At 49.7% G+C, this 20,765-nt stretch overlaps 1 protein-coding gene across 1 annotated transcript in view; it reads right to left on the bottom strand.

Moving 5' to 3' along the window:
• The window catches only part of nipsnap1 (nipsnap homolog 1 (C. elegans)), a gene marked incomplete at both ends in the record, with an annotated part of 40,148 nt that overhangs the window by 9,500 nt on the left and 9,883 nt on the right, over positions 1 to 20,765 (bottom strand). The window contains one exon of the mRNA XM_084308097.1: positions 18,688 to 18,719. Within this exon, the coding sequence (XP_084164223.1) occupies positions 18,688 to 18,719 (32 nt within the window). The remainder of the gene's footprint in view (positions 1 to 18,687; positions 18,720 to 20,765) is intronic.

Raw genomic sequence — 20,765 nt, 5'->3', positions numbered from 1 at the left:
ACTGACAGTGATAAAATCAGGGAAAGACTACTGTTGGAAAATGATGAGCTGACATTAGCAGTAGCTATTAGACTAGCAGTGCAGGTGGAATCTGCTATGAACTGTGCAGCTAGTTTGTCTACCTCCCCCCGCCCCAACACACACATGCCAGTAGAGGCTGCGAGCACGCTCAGCTCAAGGGTGTCCCTCCTCAATGTGAGTGCAGACGACGGCGGGGACAATATACTGCTAGCCTCCCAGTCACGTGACCGCTCACGCCAGCCGTGCGGGAATTGTGGCTCCCTTTCACACAACTCCAGAGCCCAGACCTGCCCTGCCCGTGGCAAAGCCTGCTCCAACTGCGGGAGGCTAAACCACTTCCAAAAGGTCTGCAGGTCAGCCCCAGCTAGCGCTTCCAAGCCACCGACCACTATCATCCATAATGTCAGCTCAGGACGAGTGCCATTCAAAACATGTTCATTGGTGGTTGGTGACATCACACTGCCCCTCCTCCTCGACACTGGAGCCACAGTGTCTCTATTGAATTGGGCGACATACTCTCAATTCTTCTCCCACAAACCACTGGGCCCGCCCACCACCACCCTGCGAGGCTACGCCGACTCCAAGATTGACATCGTTGGCTCCCTCCAGCTGCCGGTGAGGTACGGAGAAAGGACACTGCCTGCCTTCAATTTCAACATCGCACGCCGAGGGACCAACCTCCTCGGCCTTGACCTCTTCAGTGGCCTCGGTTTCTCTCTGCTGGACACCACAGGCTCAGAGATCCACACCGTCACCGCTGTCTCCTGGCAGCAACAGTGGCCGGCACTGTTCAACGGCGTGGGCTGCCTCCAGGGTTTCGCTCACCAGCCCCTGCTAGACCAAAAAGTGACTCCGGTCATCCAGCCCCTTCGCCGCTCCCCCCTGGCTCTCCGTGAGGGCATCGCCACCGAGTTACAGAAGATGCTGGACAACGACATCATCGAACAGGTGAACGCGTCACCCTGGATCTCCAACTTGGTGGTAGCAAAGAAGAAGACAGGGGACCTGCGACTCTGCGTGGACATGAGAGCGGTAAACAAGGCCATCGTCCCTGACAAATACCCCCTGCCAACCACAGAGGAGCTCACCGCCCAGTTCCACGGGTCCAAGGTGTTCTCTAAGCTGGACCTTCGTCAGGGGTACCTCCAGGTGCCACTACACCCAGAGAGCCGCAACCTCACCGCGTTCATCACCCACAGGGGGGTCTTCCGTTACAAACGCATGGCTTTTGGCTTAAGCTCCGCCCCCAGCTGCTTCCAAAAGATCATGGCCTCCGTCTTCGCCGGGATCCCCGGGGTGGCCATCTACCGCGATGACATCGTGGTGCACGGGGCCAACGCCGAGAGTCACGACGCGAGCCTCCACAGTGTCTTAAGTGCGATGGCGAAGCACCACCTCACACTCAACGGCGAGAAGTGTGTCTTTGCCACCACGACCATTGACTTTGTTGGGTTCCGCCTCTCGGCTGACGGCATGTACCCGCTCCAGTCAAACACAGAGGCCATACACAGTGTCCCAGAGCCCACCTCAGCGGCCCAGGTGGCCTCTTTCCTGGGCATGACGGCGTACTACCTCCGCTTCCTGCCACACTACTCCGACACAACTGCACCGCTGCGGAAGCTGTTGAAGCAGGACGAGCCCTGGCTCTGGACGCCTGCCTGCTCGAAGGCTGTGCGCCTCCTCAAGTCCCAGCTCACCTCATCACCAGTCCTGGCGTTTTTCGACCTAGACAGCACCACCCTCGTCACGTGTGACGCCTCCGCCGCAGCCGTGGGCGCGGTACTGTCACAGCTGCACGGGGGTGTGGAGAGGCCGGTCGCTTTCGCTTCACGGGCCCTTAGCCCCACAGAACAGAGGTACTCAGTGGGGGAGCGAGAGGCCCTGGCCTGCATCTGGGCATGTGAGCGCTGGCATATGTACCTCTACGGCCGCTCATTCACGCTTAGGACGGACCACCAGGCTCTCACTACCCTCCTCGCCACGTCAGGCACTGGCCACAAACCGCTCCGCCTCCACCGCTGGGCTGACCGCCTGCAGCAGTACAACTTCGGTTTGCAATTCACGCCGGGCCGGGACAACGTAGTAGCTGACCTACTGTCACGCGCCATCCCCAGTTCCCCCACGGCCCCGCCCTCGACTCCCGATCGGGATCAGGCTGAGCATGACCTGGTCCAGCTCCTCCACACTCCCCTCCAAGAGACAGTGTCGCTGCAGGAGCTCCAGGACGCCTCGTCTGCTGACCCTGTCCTCTCTGCGCTCTCAACCTACATCAGGCAGGGTTGGCCGGCGAGGACACCTGACGAGCTGCTTCCCTATAGCAGACTCCGGGACGAGTTGTCATGCTGGAACGACTCCTGCGTCGCTCGTGGGCTCTGTACTGTGGTCCCGAGTGTCCTTCGGGCGCGTGTCCTTGCTATGGCGCATGAGGGCCACTTGGGCATAGTCAGGCTCAAACAGCGGTGTCGTGACTTGGTGTGGTGGCCAGGCATCGACAGGGAAATCGAGACCCTGGTCAAGGACTGTACTGCCTGTCTTCTGAGCGGGAAGACCAGGGCCCCAGCCCCGCCCCCACCCATGCAGCCATTGGACTGGCCGTCCCAACCCTGGGAGCACCTGCAGCTCGACGTCTGTGGTGAACTGCACGGGGTACCGCATCACCAGCGTTTCCTCGTTGTGATCTACGACCTCCACTCCAAGTGGCCTGAGGTGGCGCCCGTGGGCTCGGTCACAGCCGGGGTGCTGATTGAGATTCTCGAGTCCCTGTTCACACGCTGGGGCCTGCCCAAGAGGATCACGACAGACAATGGGCCCCAAATGATCTCCCACGAACTGGCCTCCTACCTGGGGGGTAAGGGGATACGTCATATCCGCACGTCGTTCTACAACCCGGCTGCGAACGGGGGGGTGGAACGGCTGAACCAATCCCTGAAGAATGGCATCAGGGCCCACCTGGCACAAGGGTGCACATTCATCAACGGTCTCCAACAGACGCTCCTGCACTACAGGGCCACTCAACACGCCACCACAGGCGTCTCCCCAGCCTCCCTCATGCTAGGGCGCGAGTTTCAGCTGCCCCTGGACAGGCTGCGCCCTACTCCGGCTCAGGCTCCAGCCCACCCGCTTCAAGCCACAGTCAACGCACGCCAGCGCCGGATGAAGGACCGTTTCGACAGGACCCGACATGCGAGACCACCTACCATCGCCGTCTCAGACTGGGTCAGGATTCGGCAACCCCACCGGGACAACAAGCTCCGGTCATTCTGGTCTGACCCGGTCCAGGTCAGACAGCAGCTTGGCCCGGCCTCATTCAGGCTGGCTGATGGGACGCGTTGGCATGCTGGCCGACTGCGCAGGGTGCAGGCTCCCGCTGCCCCGGGACAGGGTGTGCCCGCGGCTGTAGCTCTGCAGGACAGACGATTCAATGACGTTGCAGCCCCAGCACCCGCGGCTATAGCTCTGCAGGACAGACAATTTGATGATGTTGCAGCCCCAGCACCCGCGGCTCAGCCTGAGGCTGCGGGACCTCCGCCGTTGGCTGTTGCAGTGCCCGGGCCCCGCCCACTCCGAGCGCGCAACAGGCCTGCACACCTGAATGACTTTGAGACTGAGTATCACTCCTAGGTTGAGTGAAGGGGGGGGAAATGTTACGTCTGGTACTCTAGCGAGTGCCAGCACTTTAACTAGTGTTCTAACTATTGCGACAGTGTCGTGTTATTCTGTTGAGTTTCACGTTACGGCATATGGCCATACGTGACGTTGACGTTGATGTTCTGGTGTACGTTAGAATGCATGTGTCTTGAGTTCAGTAAACACCGACATGCTGAAACTACGTGTTGTCTGATTCTTCCAACATAACACTAGAGTAATAGGAACAGTGATCGATCGGTAGTCCATGGCAGGGACGGACAATATTTCAATAGAATTGATCATCATCCATCAATCGTGTCGTGATGAAATTCATGGTATCGTGAAATTGTGCCACACGATTCTGTGGTCTAAATTAATAATGACAGTTAGATAATATTAACAAATATTTATCACAAATTGAGATCTGAAATAATTCATTATTTGAATGAATTATTTTTAAGTTTCGGTTTGATACTGTAATACCACACAGTGCAATGTGGTGGATATAGATAACTTAATGTGTATGACTTTGCATACATACTGTAGGCAGTTATTATTAAGATTTGCAGCATGCATGTTATCAGAAAAGAATCCTTACGATTATCATATTAATTTCTTCCACTGCCGCACTACCAAATGGTTAACGATAGGTTATGACTATAACCAAGTTCTGTTAATAATGGTGACGCTCGGCATCACTCATGCACTGTACTCGCACGTGCACGCGCACTGAATAAAGACCACAATGTACCTTTATATCCCAATATTTGTCTGACCACACCCCTATCAGCTTACCTACATAAGCAGGGGTGGGGCCACATACTCGCCTCCTTCCCAAGCTTTCACCACAAGGTGAGATCAAGGGCAGCAGCGGCGTCGGATGCCGAGCGTCACCATTACTCACAGAACTTGGTTATAGTCATAACCTATCGTTCTGTATCATAATGGATCTCGCTCGGCATCACTCATGCACAAGGGAGGCCGAGCGAGAGCCATCGGCCGACAAATATACCCCGCTGAGGCCCCCCACAACCATCAGATCAGGGAGGACCGAGCCCCCCCGATCCTCCCTAATGGAGGGCACCCCCCCTATTGGAGGTTCCCGGGAGGGCGACGGACCCGACCGCGCGAAGAGGCACTCAAGCAACTCAACGCACAGGGTGAGCAGACCGTGGCCTGACCCCACGACTACACACACGCACAACCCGCATGCCACCCGGGAACGAACGGAGGAAACAACCTCGTTACTGCCCCCAGAAATCACGGGGTCAAGAGCAAACCCAACCCTGTGGCAAGGCCATAGCAGCGGAGCGAGAAGGAAGACCCAGACCCACCGAAGGGACTGGATCCCCTGGAAAACGGGGGCCCGGAGAGGTCAATGACGCCAGGCATCAAGACCCCACCAGGCGGTCACTTAGTGACACCGCCCCCCACATCGCCAGCGTATTCGGAGAAGGCCCCTTTAAGAGCGGGCCCTCTCCCCCCAATAGCACACCGCCTGGCACACTGACCCTGCAGAACAGGAAGTCAGCATGGCCGTAAGCACACAAAAAAGGTTAACCAACAAAAGCAGGCAGCGCACCGGGGAAACCAGGCAACAGGCTGTAACCCGAGCCTGGAGCACTGTGGACGAGACAGGCGCCAAAGGAGTCAGCTGAAAACAGCCCCCCCGGCGGAAGGGGCGTATGCTGGCGTTTGTTGCATGACAAAGCCTCCATTAAAAAACCCCACCCAGAGGGGTCGAGGCAGACATGATTGGCAGACGTCATGAACGTGCAGGGGCACACTCAACCGGGTAACCCGGGAGTTGACACTGCTCCAACACACCAGAGAATCAACCACCCTCTTGGTACTGACGGTGGTTGTTCCTATAACCCCTCAAGAAAAGACACCAAAACACACCTGCGGGTATACACCGGCTATACCGCAGTACAAGTGTTTCAGTTTTCAAAAAAGGGTTATTCCAGGCCTACGGGTCGACGAACATTACTTCGGACCGGGCCTGGCGGCACGGGAAGTACACAGGATTACCAGAGGAGGTCCAAGACCACCCCAACAGGCCCCTCTTCGCCACAGAATGGAGAACCAGCCCTAAGCACACCGCACTTGGTATTCCCAGACGGTCTCCCAACCAAGTACTAACCAGGACCGAACCTGCGTAGCGGCCGAGATCTGACGAGATCGGGCGTGTACAGGTTGGCATGGCCGTAAGCCATTACAATAGTGCAGAGTACAATATGTACCCAACAAAGGTCTCCATAGCGCCTAACCCTGTGACACCCGGACCGACCTGGCATTTTTCCCCCCGAAAAAAGCACAAGTCCCTCAGGGTACCAGAACAGCAGATCTGCATCCCTGGCGGACAACGGGTTAACTGACCTGGACCAGCGTGACCAGACCAGTCCCGTGTTCTAACCACGCCGACATGCCCACTCCAGAAGAGGGGGCAGACATGCGTGTCGATCTAAAACATGAAAAGAGGGCGCCACGCAGACGGTCCCCATTCAGACCGTGCTCAGTGGCCCACCCTAAGGGCGTGAGACCCCTCTACATATGTTCTGACCTATTCCGTTAACATCCCCCAGATATGAACGAGAATTCATCGAGACAACCTAGTAAACTGGCGCTCGGAAGAGACAAAACTCCATCCCAGTTGCCCTATAAAAACGCTGTTTCAACAAGCAACCAAGGCGCACGTAGCCCCTGTGTGATCCTGTAACAGAAACACACCGAGCCAGCACTATGTATGCGTCGAGACCCAAACACATCTATTACGTAACCATTGACTACAGGAAGGCTCGTTAACTTGTCAATGTTACACAATAAGGAGACGGCAGCCAAAGTATCTAAATAAAGAATATTTTAATTAATAGTTACCATGGTTTTCGTAACTGAAATGAACCTCAAATAATAGACAGACAAACACAGGGCTATACAGACAGGATCAGCACCAGACGGAAGGGATGACAGACTAATTATACACAAGGGAATGACGAGACAACACACACCTGGGGTAATGGTAATTGGGTACACCTGGGGGGAAAACAATAGGGACTACACACCATGACAAAGGACTACATCTAGACATGACACATCACACTAGGAACGCCTGATCAGGGCACATGACACACATAACACCCCCCCCTTAAATTTATGGCCATAACCCCAGAATAAAAATGGGGAAATGGACATAAACAACAAAAGAGAAAAAAATACCACACAAAATAATTAACGAGAAAAATAGTGGCCACTCCTAAACAATACAATAAAAGCAGAGAAAAAGTGAGTGCGGGAATTGTAAATTATTTCCATCTGATGACAATTAAGGGGAGCAATTCCCAGCACAACAATATTTTTTTTTAGAGAGTGCATGTTGATTTTTCACTATTCACACTTCTAAACACGTAGGACAAACTTCACAGACTACGATATTGCCGCTGCACTAGCCCCGATCAACCAGGTACGGAGAATGGACAGCCTCAGCCTTACTCCTCACCACTCCCGACTCCTGGAACACAGAGCAAAATCAACACAAAGCAAAAACAAAACAACAACAGCAACACCTCTCACACAACCCCCCCCCCCAGAAACACAGCCCCAAACCCACACCCCCCCCACTGACTACAGTCGTGACAACGCGTCGGCCAACACATTGTCCTTGCCCTTGACATGCACCACCTCCACATCAAAGGCTTGCAGAAAGAGGCTCCAGCGCATCAGCCGCTGGTTCGAATTCTGCATCCTACCTATAAAGACCAATGGGTTGTGGTCCGTGTAAATTTTAATAGGTGATTGAGAGGAGCCAACATACACCTCAAAATGGGAGAGGGCCAGAATCAAGGCCAATGCCTCCTTCTCGATGGTTGAGTAACGCCTCTGGTGTATATTAAACTTCCGGGAGAAGTACGACACCGGGTGCTCAATACCTCCGTCATCGTCCTGCAGAAGCACTGCGCCAGCGCCCAACTCGCTAGCATCCACCGCCAGTTTAAAAGGCCTCGTGAACACAGGCGCCGCAAGGACAGGGGAACTGACCAGAATGGACTTCAACTGTTGAAACGCGAAGGAACACCTAGGCGTCCACTGAAACGGGATCTTCGGGCTCAACAGATCTGTAAGGGGAGAGGCTACCGCCGAAAAGTTCCTACAAAACCCCCTATAATACCCCGTCATCCCCAGAAAGCACCGGAGATCCCGACGTGTAGCTGGCTCTGGGAAACCAAGTATAGCCTCCACCTTAGAATGGACAGGGCGGACCTCCCCCCGCCCCACTACCTTGCCAAGATAGGTGACGGTCGCCCTGCCAAACTCGCACTTGGCCAGATTCAGTGTCAAGTTCGCCCCAACAAGCCGTCCAAACACCTCCCGCAAACTAGCTATGTGCCCCTCCCAATCGTCAGAGTAAATGACGAGGTCGTCGAGGTAGGCCGCACAACAAGCCACTCCCGACAGCACCTGGTTGACCAACCTCTGGAAGGTCGCAGGCGCGTTGCGCATCCCAAACGGCATCACCGTGTATTGCAGGAAACTGTCAGGTGTCACGAATGCAGAAATCAGTTTAGCCCGGTTCGTAAGTGGCACCTGCCAGTACCCTTTAAGCAAATCCAACTTAGTTACAAAAGACGCGCCCCCCACCCTGTCAACACAGTCCTCCATCCTGGGCAACGGGAAACTATCTGGTCTAGTCACATTATTTACCCGACGAAAATCAGTGCAAAATCTATCAGTTTTATCAGATTTATCCACCAACAAGCACGGCGAGCTCCACGGGCTGAAGCTGGGCTCCGCGATGCCATTAGCGAGCATATATTCCACCTCTTTTTGCAACCGTGCGCGTTTGTGTGGATTCACGCGATACGCGTGCTGTTTAATGGGCACTGCCTCCCCCACATCAATGTCATGATACAAGACACTCGTGCGCGAAGGGATATCCGAGAAAAGTTCGCTGTGAGTCCCAACCAGGCCCCTGATATCCGCCTGCTGTAGCTCTGACAAATGGCCCAGCCGACAGCCAAGAGTGACCACAGACTCCGTGTTTTTAAGACGGCCCTCCACCACCGCTTTAGACGGGATAATTACGTCATCCTCCAGCCCACCAACGCCGCCTGCAAGAAAGAGACTGTCATTATCCATATCGACACTAGATGGGGCCAACACACAAGCCGACACCGGCGTAGCGGCCACCACCGTGCTGGCCACAGGCCCCCTTGTATGAAACGGCTTGATCATATTAATATGACACAGGCGGGTCTTCCGCCCACGTTCCGGCGTCTCAATAAGGTAATTCAGCTCCCCTACCTTTTCCCTAACCCGATACGGTCCACTAAACCGAGCCTGTAGACTGGACCCTGTCACCGGAAGTAGCACCAAGACCCTCTCCCCTGGCACAAACGACCTATCCCGAGCCTTCCTATCATACCACCCCTTCATCCGTTTTTGTGTGTCAATCAGATTTATTCTCGCCAGATCACATGCCCTCTTCAGCTTTTCCCTAAAGCCACAGACATAGTCCAATAGATTTTTCGGCTCACTCTCCCCCAACCACTTCTCCCTCAGTAACCTGAGCGGCCCCCTCACAGAGTGTGCAAACACCAACTCCGCAGGGCTGAAGCCCAAAGATTCCTGTACCACTTCCCTTGCAGCAAACAACATCAAATGAACCCCCTCATCCCAATCATCCTCTGTATCACGACAGAACGCCCGAAGCATAGTCTTCAACGTGGAGTGGAATCTTTCTAACGCCCCCTGTGACTCCGGGTGATATGGACTAGAGAAGCTATGTGATATATCCAGCTGTTTCAAAACTTGCGAGAAGATACGAGACAAGAAATTCGTGCCTTGATCGGATTGGACGACACGAGGTAAACCGAACATAGAAAAAAACCTCACCAAAGCCTGTGACACCGTCTTGGCCGTTATCCGTTTCAACGGAATCGCTTCAGGGAAACGTGTGTTGGCACACATAATGGTCAAAAGAAAACTATTACCTGCCTTCGTTCTAGGGAGCGGTCCCACACAGTCAATAATAACCCTCTCAAAGGGTTCCCCCACTGCCGGGATAGGATAGAGCGGCGCCCGTGGAATGATGTCGTTGGGTTTCCCCACTATTTGACACGTAGAACACCCCCTGCAGTGCTGCGCCACATCCCGTTTTAACCCTGGCCAAAAAAAATTGCGCAGCACCCTATCGAACGTCTTGTTGACCCCCAAATGCCCTGCGAGCCTATGATCGTGAGCCAAACAAAGGATGTCATGACGGTACTTGAGCGGAACCACAACCTGCGTCACCACATTCCAATCATTCCCCAATGACGCATCCGGATCAGGGGACCATTTACGCAGCAACACCCCGTCTCCCAGGACATAACAGCTTTTAAGACCCTTACTCTCTTTTTCCCCCACAGCGGACCCAAAAAGCCCCGACAGACTTGAATCCCTACCCTGTTCTGCGATAAGTTCCTCACGAGCGAAAGAGAACTCAGCCGTGCTACTGGCAACTTCAGCCGAGGAAGTAGTGTTCAGGAACGAACCGGCTGACACAGAAGAAACAGCGTCATCCGACTCAAGTTGGTCAACTGTAGGGGCAGGCTGCGACAATAACAACGAGCCAGGCTGCCCCTGGAGTGCCCCCTCCCTCTCAGGCTCGTCGCCGTCAGCCGCTACTACTGTATCAAACAAGTCCACCTCGCCCTCTTCCTCGGCCCGAGCTCTAACAACCATGGCTCGCGTCACCGCACATGAAGAGAACACCCTCAGATACGCCTCTGCCAGGATGTCTACCGTCCCAGACTGGGCTGGCACACAGGTCACGTCTGCCTTCACGAGGACCTTACCCCCTGCCAAATCGTTCCCAAGGATTAGTGACACCCCCGCAACGGGGAAGCAACTTTCTACCCCAATGACGACCGGGCCCGACACCAATTCAGATGTCAAGTGGACAATGTGAAGCGGGACCTTCATCACATGCATCCCAAAAGACCTAACTGTTATCCCCGCATCCACCTCCGAACTACTGTCGAAAGGCAACACATCCCCCCGAATAAATGACTGGGATGCAGCCGTGTCCCTTAATATGGTCACAGGAACCCTCACCCCATCGCTAGATAAGGATACAAACCCCCCGCTGATAAACGGTAGGTAAGCTTTAATATCCTCACCCCTTTTGTCATACTCGACCGATATGCGTGTGGGTGCCATCACCAACTAAATCTGCTTACTGGGACGGGTAAGGGCAAAACAATTTTCTTTTATATGACCACGTTTTCCACAGTTAAAGCAATCGCGTGTCTCAGACCTCGCGCCCCGCTCCATCGCCTCGCCCCCACTGCTACCACCCGTGCCCACAGTCTTGTCGCCGAAACCCCACCTCGGCTTACTCTCCATATTGCGTACAGGGTAACTTGGCGTAAAGAGTGTCTTGTGCGTCAGCACAAACTCGTCCGCCAGGCTCGCAGCCACCGAACACTCAGTCACCCTATGCTCGTTCATGTACATAGCAACATTTTCGGGCAGACAATATGACTTGAATTCCTCAAGGAGCACGAGCTCTCGCATCTTAACCAGGGTGTCCACCTTCTCCGACGCGCACCACCGGTCAAACAACAGCTCTTTCTCATAAGCAAACTCTACATACGTCTGCGAGCTGCCCTTCCTCAGAGCCCTGAACCGCTGCCTGTACGCCTCAGGCACCAGCTCATACGCCCTGAGAATCGCAGCTTTTACCGCCTCGTAGTCTTGGGTATTCGGGCACAGAGACGCATACACATGCTGGGCTTTTCCCGTAAGGACACTCTGGAGCAGCAAGGTCCAGTGTTCGGCCGGCCATCTCAGTGTCGTGGCCACAGTTTCAAACATGGACAAATATTTATCCACATCTTTTTCCAGAAACTGTGGCACGAGACAGAGATATTTGGCCACATCAAACCTATCTTCGACGTGTGGGTGCACCTCCGCCCCAAGCCTCCTGAGTTCTAGTGTGTGTGCGCGATTGCGCTCCGCCTCAGCTTGGTCACGGTCCACACGCTCCAACTCGCGCGCATGCGCCCGTTCCGCCTCCGCGCGCACACGGTCCGCCTCCTCACGCTTGAACCTGAGCTCTTCAAACCTAAGCTCTAACTCCAACTTGCGCAGCCCCAGAGAGCCATCGGAGCCTTGGTCTACCTCCTCATCGGTGTCGTCATGCACCACCTCTTGGGTGGTCAGAGCCTCTACCAATGTGCCCCGCTGCTGTGCTTTTCTACCCGGGGCCAGTTTAACCCCATAATGGTCCGCTATTCCCGCCAGCTCATCCTTCGTGCACACGCCTAACAACCCCACTGTCGGCCTGCGCACAAAGTCTGCCACTGTCACTGGCATTTCTGAACCGGGCAGAAACAGGGAAGGAGAAAACGAGGGATACCCACAAACACAACCACCATATAACAAAACAAACGAAAACAATCAACCCCTAACTAACCACAACAAACAAAAGAAAAACGGCTTCACCCTAGCGTCTGTATAGCCCTGGTCCCTACCTACTTCGGCCACCGCTCCACTACCAACCCTGGTACTGTATGTACGATATCTAAACAAGCGCTGGCACGACCGCCTAATGCCTCCACACCTAGAGGTATTCGCAAATCAACCACTGTCATGTGTCAAAAAAAAACCAAACCCATCCCCAAACGCTCTCAACCCTCACTATAGTACCCCTATATAAGTAACTACTATACACACGCCGGCCTAGGAGGAGCCTGACAGGGTCCTTCTAATACCCCGACCGCATGTGGTGTGTCCCCAGGCGATGGAAGGTACCATATATAAAATGGTCCAACTGCCCTAGCTGGTGGAGAACGCTCCCTATTGGAGAAGTATTTGCCAAGGGGGTCTAAAACATGGGTCACACACACGACAATGCCAACCATACCTCACAGTGTGGATCCAGCCCAGCGGCCATCACCAATGCTTGCTCCTAGTCGTTTGGCCGAGCCCCCATATTACGTAACCATTGACTACAGGAAGGCTCGTTAACTTGTCAATGTTACACAATAAGGAGACGGCAGCCAAAGTATCTAAATAAAGAATATTTTAATTAATAGTTACCATGGTTTTCGTAACTGAAATGAACCTCAAATAATAGACAGACAAACACAGGGCTATACAGACAGGATCAGCACCAGACGGAAGGGATGACAGACTACTTATACACAAGGGAATGACGAGACAACACACACCTGGGGTAATGGTAATTGGGTACACCTGGGGGGAAAACAATAGGGACTACACACCATGACAAAGGACTACATCTAGACATGACACATCACACTAGGAACGCCTGATCAGGGCACATGACCAGTGATGCCACTAACGCGTTACTAAGTAACGCGTTATTGTAATCTGATTACTTTTCCGCGAAAATGGTAATCTAACGCGTTAATCTTTAAAAGCCAGTAATCTAATTGCAGTTACTTGTCCAAGTGGCTGTGCATTACTATTTCGTTACTATCTCATTATAAATTCATAATGCTGGCGGAATGCAGTATTTTATTTCGTTTTCGACAGTAAAAAATACGTTTAGAGCTGTTTACTTCTCTTTGGGAGTGACGTCACATGTCACGTTTTCAAAGCGTGTCTGAGCACGTAACCTCGCGTGTTGATCCATGCTGGTGGGCGCGGCTGTTATTGTTATTTTCAGCCTGACCTAAACTGCGCGCTAGCAGGGAGAAGCTCGCGCTCGTAACGCTTTCTTGCAGCACTGGAAGTTCACTAGTCTACTTAACGTTTGTTAAGCCGGGTGAAAAAAACATTCACTTTGCGGAGGAAACAAAATACTGTCTACCGCATATGGAATATACAGCAGCTGCACAGCACGACCATCGACTTCTACAGGACTCGGAGCTGCACCACCAGCCAAACAGTATGTTTCACCTTTGAGTTAAACATATTTTGCATTGCACTATTCCATGAACATGGAACACCATACTGCAGTATGTAGGTTGTCAGTAGCACACTGACAACACTGCAGTATATATATTCCCTCCCCGCCGTATATATATTTCCCTCCCACCCACCCACCCCCTCCTAATGTACAGTCCCCTCCCCATCATATGTATATACTCTGTCATGATCTAGGGGTAACAGTACTGTATATTTGAATACCGTTTATGTCACAAATGTATCAGTACTAAATACCTATATGTCCCTATGCCATAAATGTCATGTATGTTGTGTATGTCATAAATGTCTATATGAATTGAAAATGGGGGACCCTGATGGAAACAAGACAAACGTCTTTCTCTGGTCTGCATCCCCTTAACAATTGTGTGTATTGAGCCGTACTGTATTGTACCCATTCTGCAATCTGTTAAATAAAGTTTTCATTCATTCATTCATTCATTCATTCATTCATTCATTCATTCATTCATTCATTCATTCATTCATTCATTCATTCATTCATTCATTCACACAATAATAAATAATAATAACGTAGAACCATATCTGAATGGGGCAGGCCTCAAAGGTAGGCTACATATCAGCCTACATGTGGTGTTATTGACCATTTATCTTTTGTGAAATCTATAGATCTATAGATAGCAAGATAGGCATACCTGCCCTATTAGTACATTTTACTCAAATTGAGTACATTTTACTAAAAAATTTTTGTCATTCTTATGTTGTGGCAGCAGCAGGGGGGACGACTTCGTAACCTAGTTACTTTCAAAGTAACTAAGTTACTCTGATAATCAAGTAATCAGTAAAGTAACTAAGATTACTTTTTAAAGGAGTAATCAGTAATCAGTAATCATATTACTTTTACAAGTAATCTGTGGCATCACTGCACATGACACACATAACAACATCAATGGATAGTCTATCAAGACACCAAACATTGTTCCTCCAAGTCGCCTGGGAGAACGACATGGAGCCGTCGTTTCATGTACCTTCCTCTTTTTATTCAAAAAAGAAAGAACACAGACTGACATGAATCCCTCGTGACGCAGGCTGAGGTTAAATTTTTTTTACATTTTTACTAGTGCTGTCAGGCGATTAAAAAAATTTATCTAATTAATTACAGGATTTGTAATTAATTAATCGAATTAATCGCATTTTAATCGCATTACCATTTTATGCCTCATATTCTATATTCTATAATCATATTTCAAATTGCATGTGTCCGGATGGCAGAATTCAGTACTGTATCTACAAAACCTTCTGTATCTACAAAACCTTCTGTTTAATCATCTTCCATCTATTAATTTGCTTAGATTTTTCAGGTCTGGTCAATTTGAGCATGGTGTTATTCACAGTCAAAGATAAAAAAAAAAATTATTGATATTCTCATTTGGTTCATTACAATTTACTCAAAATAAAATGTTCATTCAATCAATCACCGCGCAGATTGATTGATTGAATGAAAATGTTATTAACAGATTGCAGAATGGGTACAATACAGTACGGCTCAATACACACAATTGTTAAGGGAATGCAGACCAGAGAAAGACTTTCGTCTTGTTTACATCAGGGTCCCCCATTTTCAATTCATAATGAATTGTAAGTAAGGGTGCAACTTGCACCGTGCAATCCATTCTTTGTGGATCTAGCCCACAGTATTTCTGACACTGGGAATACATTCCCTGAGATTCATAGATGTCCCTAGAATCAGATACCAAGAACATGCAAATGGACCATATTAAAAAAAAACTGTAAATGTGTATTCTACATGCTTATGGAATGAATGAGATACAAAAAAAATATTATTATTAAAAAAAAAAAAAAGAAAAAAAAGTTTTTGTAATTAATTTTGAGTTAATTTTCATAACGCGATTATTTGCTGTGTAATTAATTAATCTAATTAACGCGATAAACTGACAGCCCTAATTTTTACATCCCACCACCCTCCCATAGGGAGGAGACGGAATCCCCAGAGAGACTTCCCACGCGAGCTGTATAGATTGAAAAGAATATAATTGCCATATTGAGCTACGTAATATTGGGGTTAGGGCTCTCCGAGGAGGAGGCACTGAACCAATACACACTCAATACTCGAAGTGAATCGAATACACACACAATAGAGCAGAACTCCTTTTTGAAGTTCTACTCACCTTGACAATCTCAGGAGGAGGCTCTGAACTCCGAGGAGGCTCCCTCACAGGGAAGGAGAGTCCTAACTCACAGAAGGCCCGAGTAGGAGCTTCGTGAGGAGGAGCCCTGACCACTCCCTGAAACAGATCCATCATATGGACCTGAACAGCACACGGAAGCCTTACCAACAGAGACGCGCACAGTGACGTACTCTATGGCGGGGGAATTTCTGCGGTGCACACGCCCAATATTCCAGGGCGTGGGACCAGGAAACTCCCCCCCCCCCCCCCCCTCACCCTGTAACGTGCCGAACAGCAACGTGACAGGAACCTTGAAGGACAGGTGGGTTTACCCCTGACCAACAGAAAAAAGGGGGAGGAAAGGTTACCAGTTCACCCCTTTACGACCCCACACCCATGATACGATGTAATGACAAAAAGAGTATGACGCAGTCATAGTCAGCTCCATGAAGCATCTAACAGCTTCACACAGCGCATGTGCTAACCTGCTATCTGATTTTTACTAAGGAAAAAACACAGAATAGAGCGGGCCCTCTCAAGAGCCCCGGTACCAGACTTACACATGTGCTTCTGTGGCCAACCCAACCCAGTTGTAGGTCCCACGACACACACAACCCATTATCACCTACAAAAAATGGCAAAAACACTCTACAGAGGAACGCCGTTTTTCATAATGAGAGAATACACAATTCTCGATTAGTATCGGCCACAGGCCTTGCTAAGCACACACGACAAGTGACCAAACAATCTTTTCCATAGGAAAATATAGTTTCTCAAGCGGTTTCAGCACAACCTCAGCAACCAAGCTAAGGGTTACATCGTATCCCTACAACACAGTGATACAATATATAGTAAACAACATGTCTGATAGGAGGGGGGGAAGCCCAGGGAACCGGGGGGAAAACACCCCTCCTACTTTACCCTTAATACGGCCAGTTGAACAGGTAAACCTGTTTAATATGTGAACACATATTGTTCATTGTCATTACAGGCTGAGAAAAGAATTCATTCTTCACTCATATGTCACTAAGCATAGCTTTATAGGTTAGTTTAACCCCCTTAGTTGTGAGTACACGGTACATGAACACACATGATGTTTCTCAACACAACAAACCAGATCATTTTCACATCTGTAATAAACAACCCGATTTGCATGGAGAAGCTAAATACCAGTGACAAGACAATTCACACATAACTCGCGTCGTATCCTAAATGTAGTGCAGCAACACACGTTTTGGAAAACATCGTTATTTACAAAACATTTAGAAGGGAAAGAAAGAAGAAGTGTTCAAGGTCTGGTCAAGACCTTGCCTACCGGGAGCGCAGATCAAGCGAATTGCAGTCTCTAACATGGCACAGAAGTAAACACAGCCTCCTGTGTTTGACGACACGGGCAGCTCGCTGCTCCAACCCACCGCTACGGTGCTCCTTGTTGACGCAGTCCTCGCCGGCCTGGCTCAGGGCAGGTTCGATGAACATCCTCTGTCAAAGATGACGTCGTAGTCAAGAGTGTTTAAAACATGTTATAGTCACAGCACGTTCAACAGTGTAGCATTAAGCTAACGACCGCCCTCGGCCGACAGCAGCAAGCTAACGTTTCCTAGCCTAGCCTAGGTAGGCCACAACTAGCACGCAAGCTAACGTTTCCTAGCCTAGTGACACAACAGGCTAACGCCGCAGCTAACAGCTGACTGGTTTAACAGTAGGCCACAACTAGCACGCAAGCTAAGCAGCTATCACCTGAACTTGTACACAATGATATAACAAGCCACACTCAGACATGCCGCCGTTCTGAAACCCTCCTCACCGTTTAAGAGAGAAGAGAAACGAGATGTTAACACAGTTTTACAACGGTGATTTTACCAACATCCGACGGAGCCAGCACAAGTCCCATCTGGGCTGTAGCTGACTTGAACACGGATCTTCCGATAACGAACAGCCATGCCCATATTTCCTCGTGAGGGTATACTCTCATTTGTATATGAAAGACGGGGCCTACACGGTGACAGAGAAACATCCACTCGTCCAGAGAACACAGGGAGCACCAGTGTTACTGGTCGTGGCCCACTAGTTGACTATAATGGGCTTCAGACCAAGGTCCTCCGCCGTCGCCTAAGAGGCTGAACAAAGGACCCTAATCTGGGGCCGGTTTTCGTAAACATTGTCAGCTAGCCCCCATAGCACTAACAGACAAGTGGCGCTCGCAAGCAACATTACTCACCAACCTGGAACCCACCGCTTCTCACAACAGTCGGTGCGTCACTACAGTCCAGCTGCACCGTCGGAGGGTTTCACCCCATCCAACCGCAGCAAGGAGGACTGCAGTTGGGAGGCATGTAGCGGCATGAACCCCCAATACGAAAAAAACTGGGAAGGTGTAGAATGATCACCATCTTCCAGACACTCCAGTACGAAGAAAATATCGCCGTATTTCCTTGAAAATAGTGAGAGAGAAAATAAAGATATGATGTCAACGTATCTCTTGTTTTCCAACTTCCTCCTACTAGCAACACGTCAAGTGGGGATCTCCGAAGGCACTTCCTTGTGGTGAAAGCGAGAAGGAGGCGAGTATGTGGCCCCACCCCTGCTTATGTAGGTAAGCTGATGTGGTCAGACAAATATTGGGATATAAAGGTACATTGTGGTCTTTATTCAGTGCGCGTGCACGTGCGAGGACAGTGCATGAGTGATGCCGAGCGAGATCCATTATGATACAGAACCCTTTCACTGCGACAATACACAGAAGGTTAACCCTTTCACTGCCGCACGACAGCAGGTTAACCCTTTCACTGCCACACTACAGCAGGTTAACCCTTTACTATCACACTACCGACGGTAACCGCCGGTAGTGTGATAGTAAAGGGTTAACCTTCTGTAGTGTGGCAGTGAAAGGGTTAATTTCTTCCACATCGCCTGGTCCTGGTCTAGGGCTACAATACAGTAGCCTGAAAAGCCTTACCAGTGATTCCCCCATTCGATCATTGTTCCTGGCTGGAAGGGAGAACAGACAAAAAGTCAACAGTGGAGTCGATGACAAGAGAAGGACACTGCAGAACTGCACCACAGAAGACGGGCGTGGCTCCGAACCAGAACACATTGTGAGGACGTCTCACAGTCCGCCTACATCAGCATAAAAACGACCTGCTGTACACAGTGGAAGTACAATGACATGGAACCAGCTGGTCGCGTTTCAGGAGTATGTACCATAAATACTGTGTTTACCTTACACAAGCAAACATCTTGTATGCACCCTATAGTCTTGTATGAACCGTATATAGTATTGTACAGTATGCAGTGCACCCTACTGTATATAGTATTGTATGGAACGTATATAGTCTTGCTTGCACCCTATAGTCTTGTATGCACCCTATGTAGTCTTGTAAGAACCGTATAGTCTTGTACAGTGTATGTACCCTATAGTCTTGTATGCACCCTATGTAGTCTTGTAAGAACCGTATAGTCTTGTACAGTAATATGCACCCTATAGTCTTGTATGCACCCTATGTAGTCTTGTATGTACCCTATAGTCTTGTATGCACCCTATGTAGTCTTGTATGAACCGTATAGTCTTGTATGCACTCTAGTCTTGTATGTAGTCTTGTATGCACCCTATTTAGTATTGTATAACTATGTATAACTGTTTAACTTTACACACACAACACACCCTGTTTACACACCCTGTTTACACACACAACACACCCTGTTTACACACACAACACACCCTGTTTACACACCCTGTTTACACACACAACACACCCTGTTTACACACCGTTTACACACACAACACACCCTGTTTACATTTACACACACAACACACCCTGTTTTCCACATATAGTGGCAGTGTTTTGTTTTTCTTTGACGCCTCACCTCAAGTACTAGATCAAAATGTCATTTTCAACACTTTCAGCGCCAGCCATTACAATTATCCTTGTAGCTAACGCGTCAGGTTTCCATAGCCTACTTTCACTGTGCGTCACTATGTTTGGAGAGCTATATCTATATTCTATATTATAGCTATGGAGACAATACTATGGTCATTTGCCAGTGACTTTCTCCCGTCGAACATGAAAAAAAAGAGATAATTCTTTCATGTATACATTCGCGCGTTATCCCGTGGTGAATATTGTATAGTTTAGGAGTGATCTGGGCTAATTCCTGAAAAGCTGAGTTATAGGGCGCTACGTGAATTCTGCTATAAGCGTTGCCGTTTCTCGCCTGGACACGCTACTATTTCCAAATCAAATGTATATAATAGGTATTATGTTTCATCATGAATGCATGAAAGGGGGGGGGGGGGTAGTTTTTTTATTCTTTGATCGCCAGTAACGGCATTCGTTTTGAACACCACACATGCTGATCAGCTGGATCGATATGAAATCATGGTAGGTTCAAGGTGGAATTGACGTCAGATAGTCCTTACCTTTGATAGGGGGTATTCCAAAAAGAATATTCCAATTGTCTGATCGCGATTTCCAGTATTGGTCCAGTATTGGTCCCCGACATAATCCGGCACAACACATGCATCGAGTGCATTGGACCCGTTTCAATGTGATCGGGTGAACCACTATACTTGCCTGACCCAAAATACTGCATCCGGAGGGAATTAAATGTAACACCCGGTGTGAAAAAAGGTTTCAAAGGGTGGGCGAAACTGCCACCTAGCAGGATGCGGCCGGTATTGCACTCTAGCGATTTCAGAACGATTCCCTATGGTAACCTTGAGGTCCGTGTGCCTGAAATGAATAAAAAAAATAGAATAAAAGAAATAACAATCCAAAAACGTATATATACGTTTATGGCGCTGAACGGTTGGCGAGCAAACACGTATATGAGACATTTTTGAAATTGTGTATGTTTATTCCCAAAACTTTGTCCGAATATATATAGTACCATATCTAAAGTACATATATCTAGTGAGCGTATCAGTATCATAACATTTTAGTTTATAACTCAATATACTTAATTCTTTTACAAAACCCCCAGTGTTTCGGTAGTGACTGCATAATACATAAAAACATAATATTTAGCTTAAAACCC

The sequence above is a fragment of the Notolepis coatsorum genome, assembly GCF_963971535.1.
Source record: "Notolepis coatsorum genome assembly, chromosome: 2".
NCBI lineage: Eukaryota > Metazoa > Chordata > Actinopteri > Aulopiformes > Paralepididae > Notolepis > Notolepis coatsorum.
Note: the sequence above shows the minus strand (reverse complement) of the source record. Positions and strands in the feature narration are given on the sequence as shown.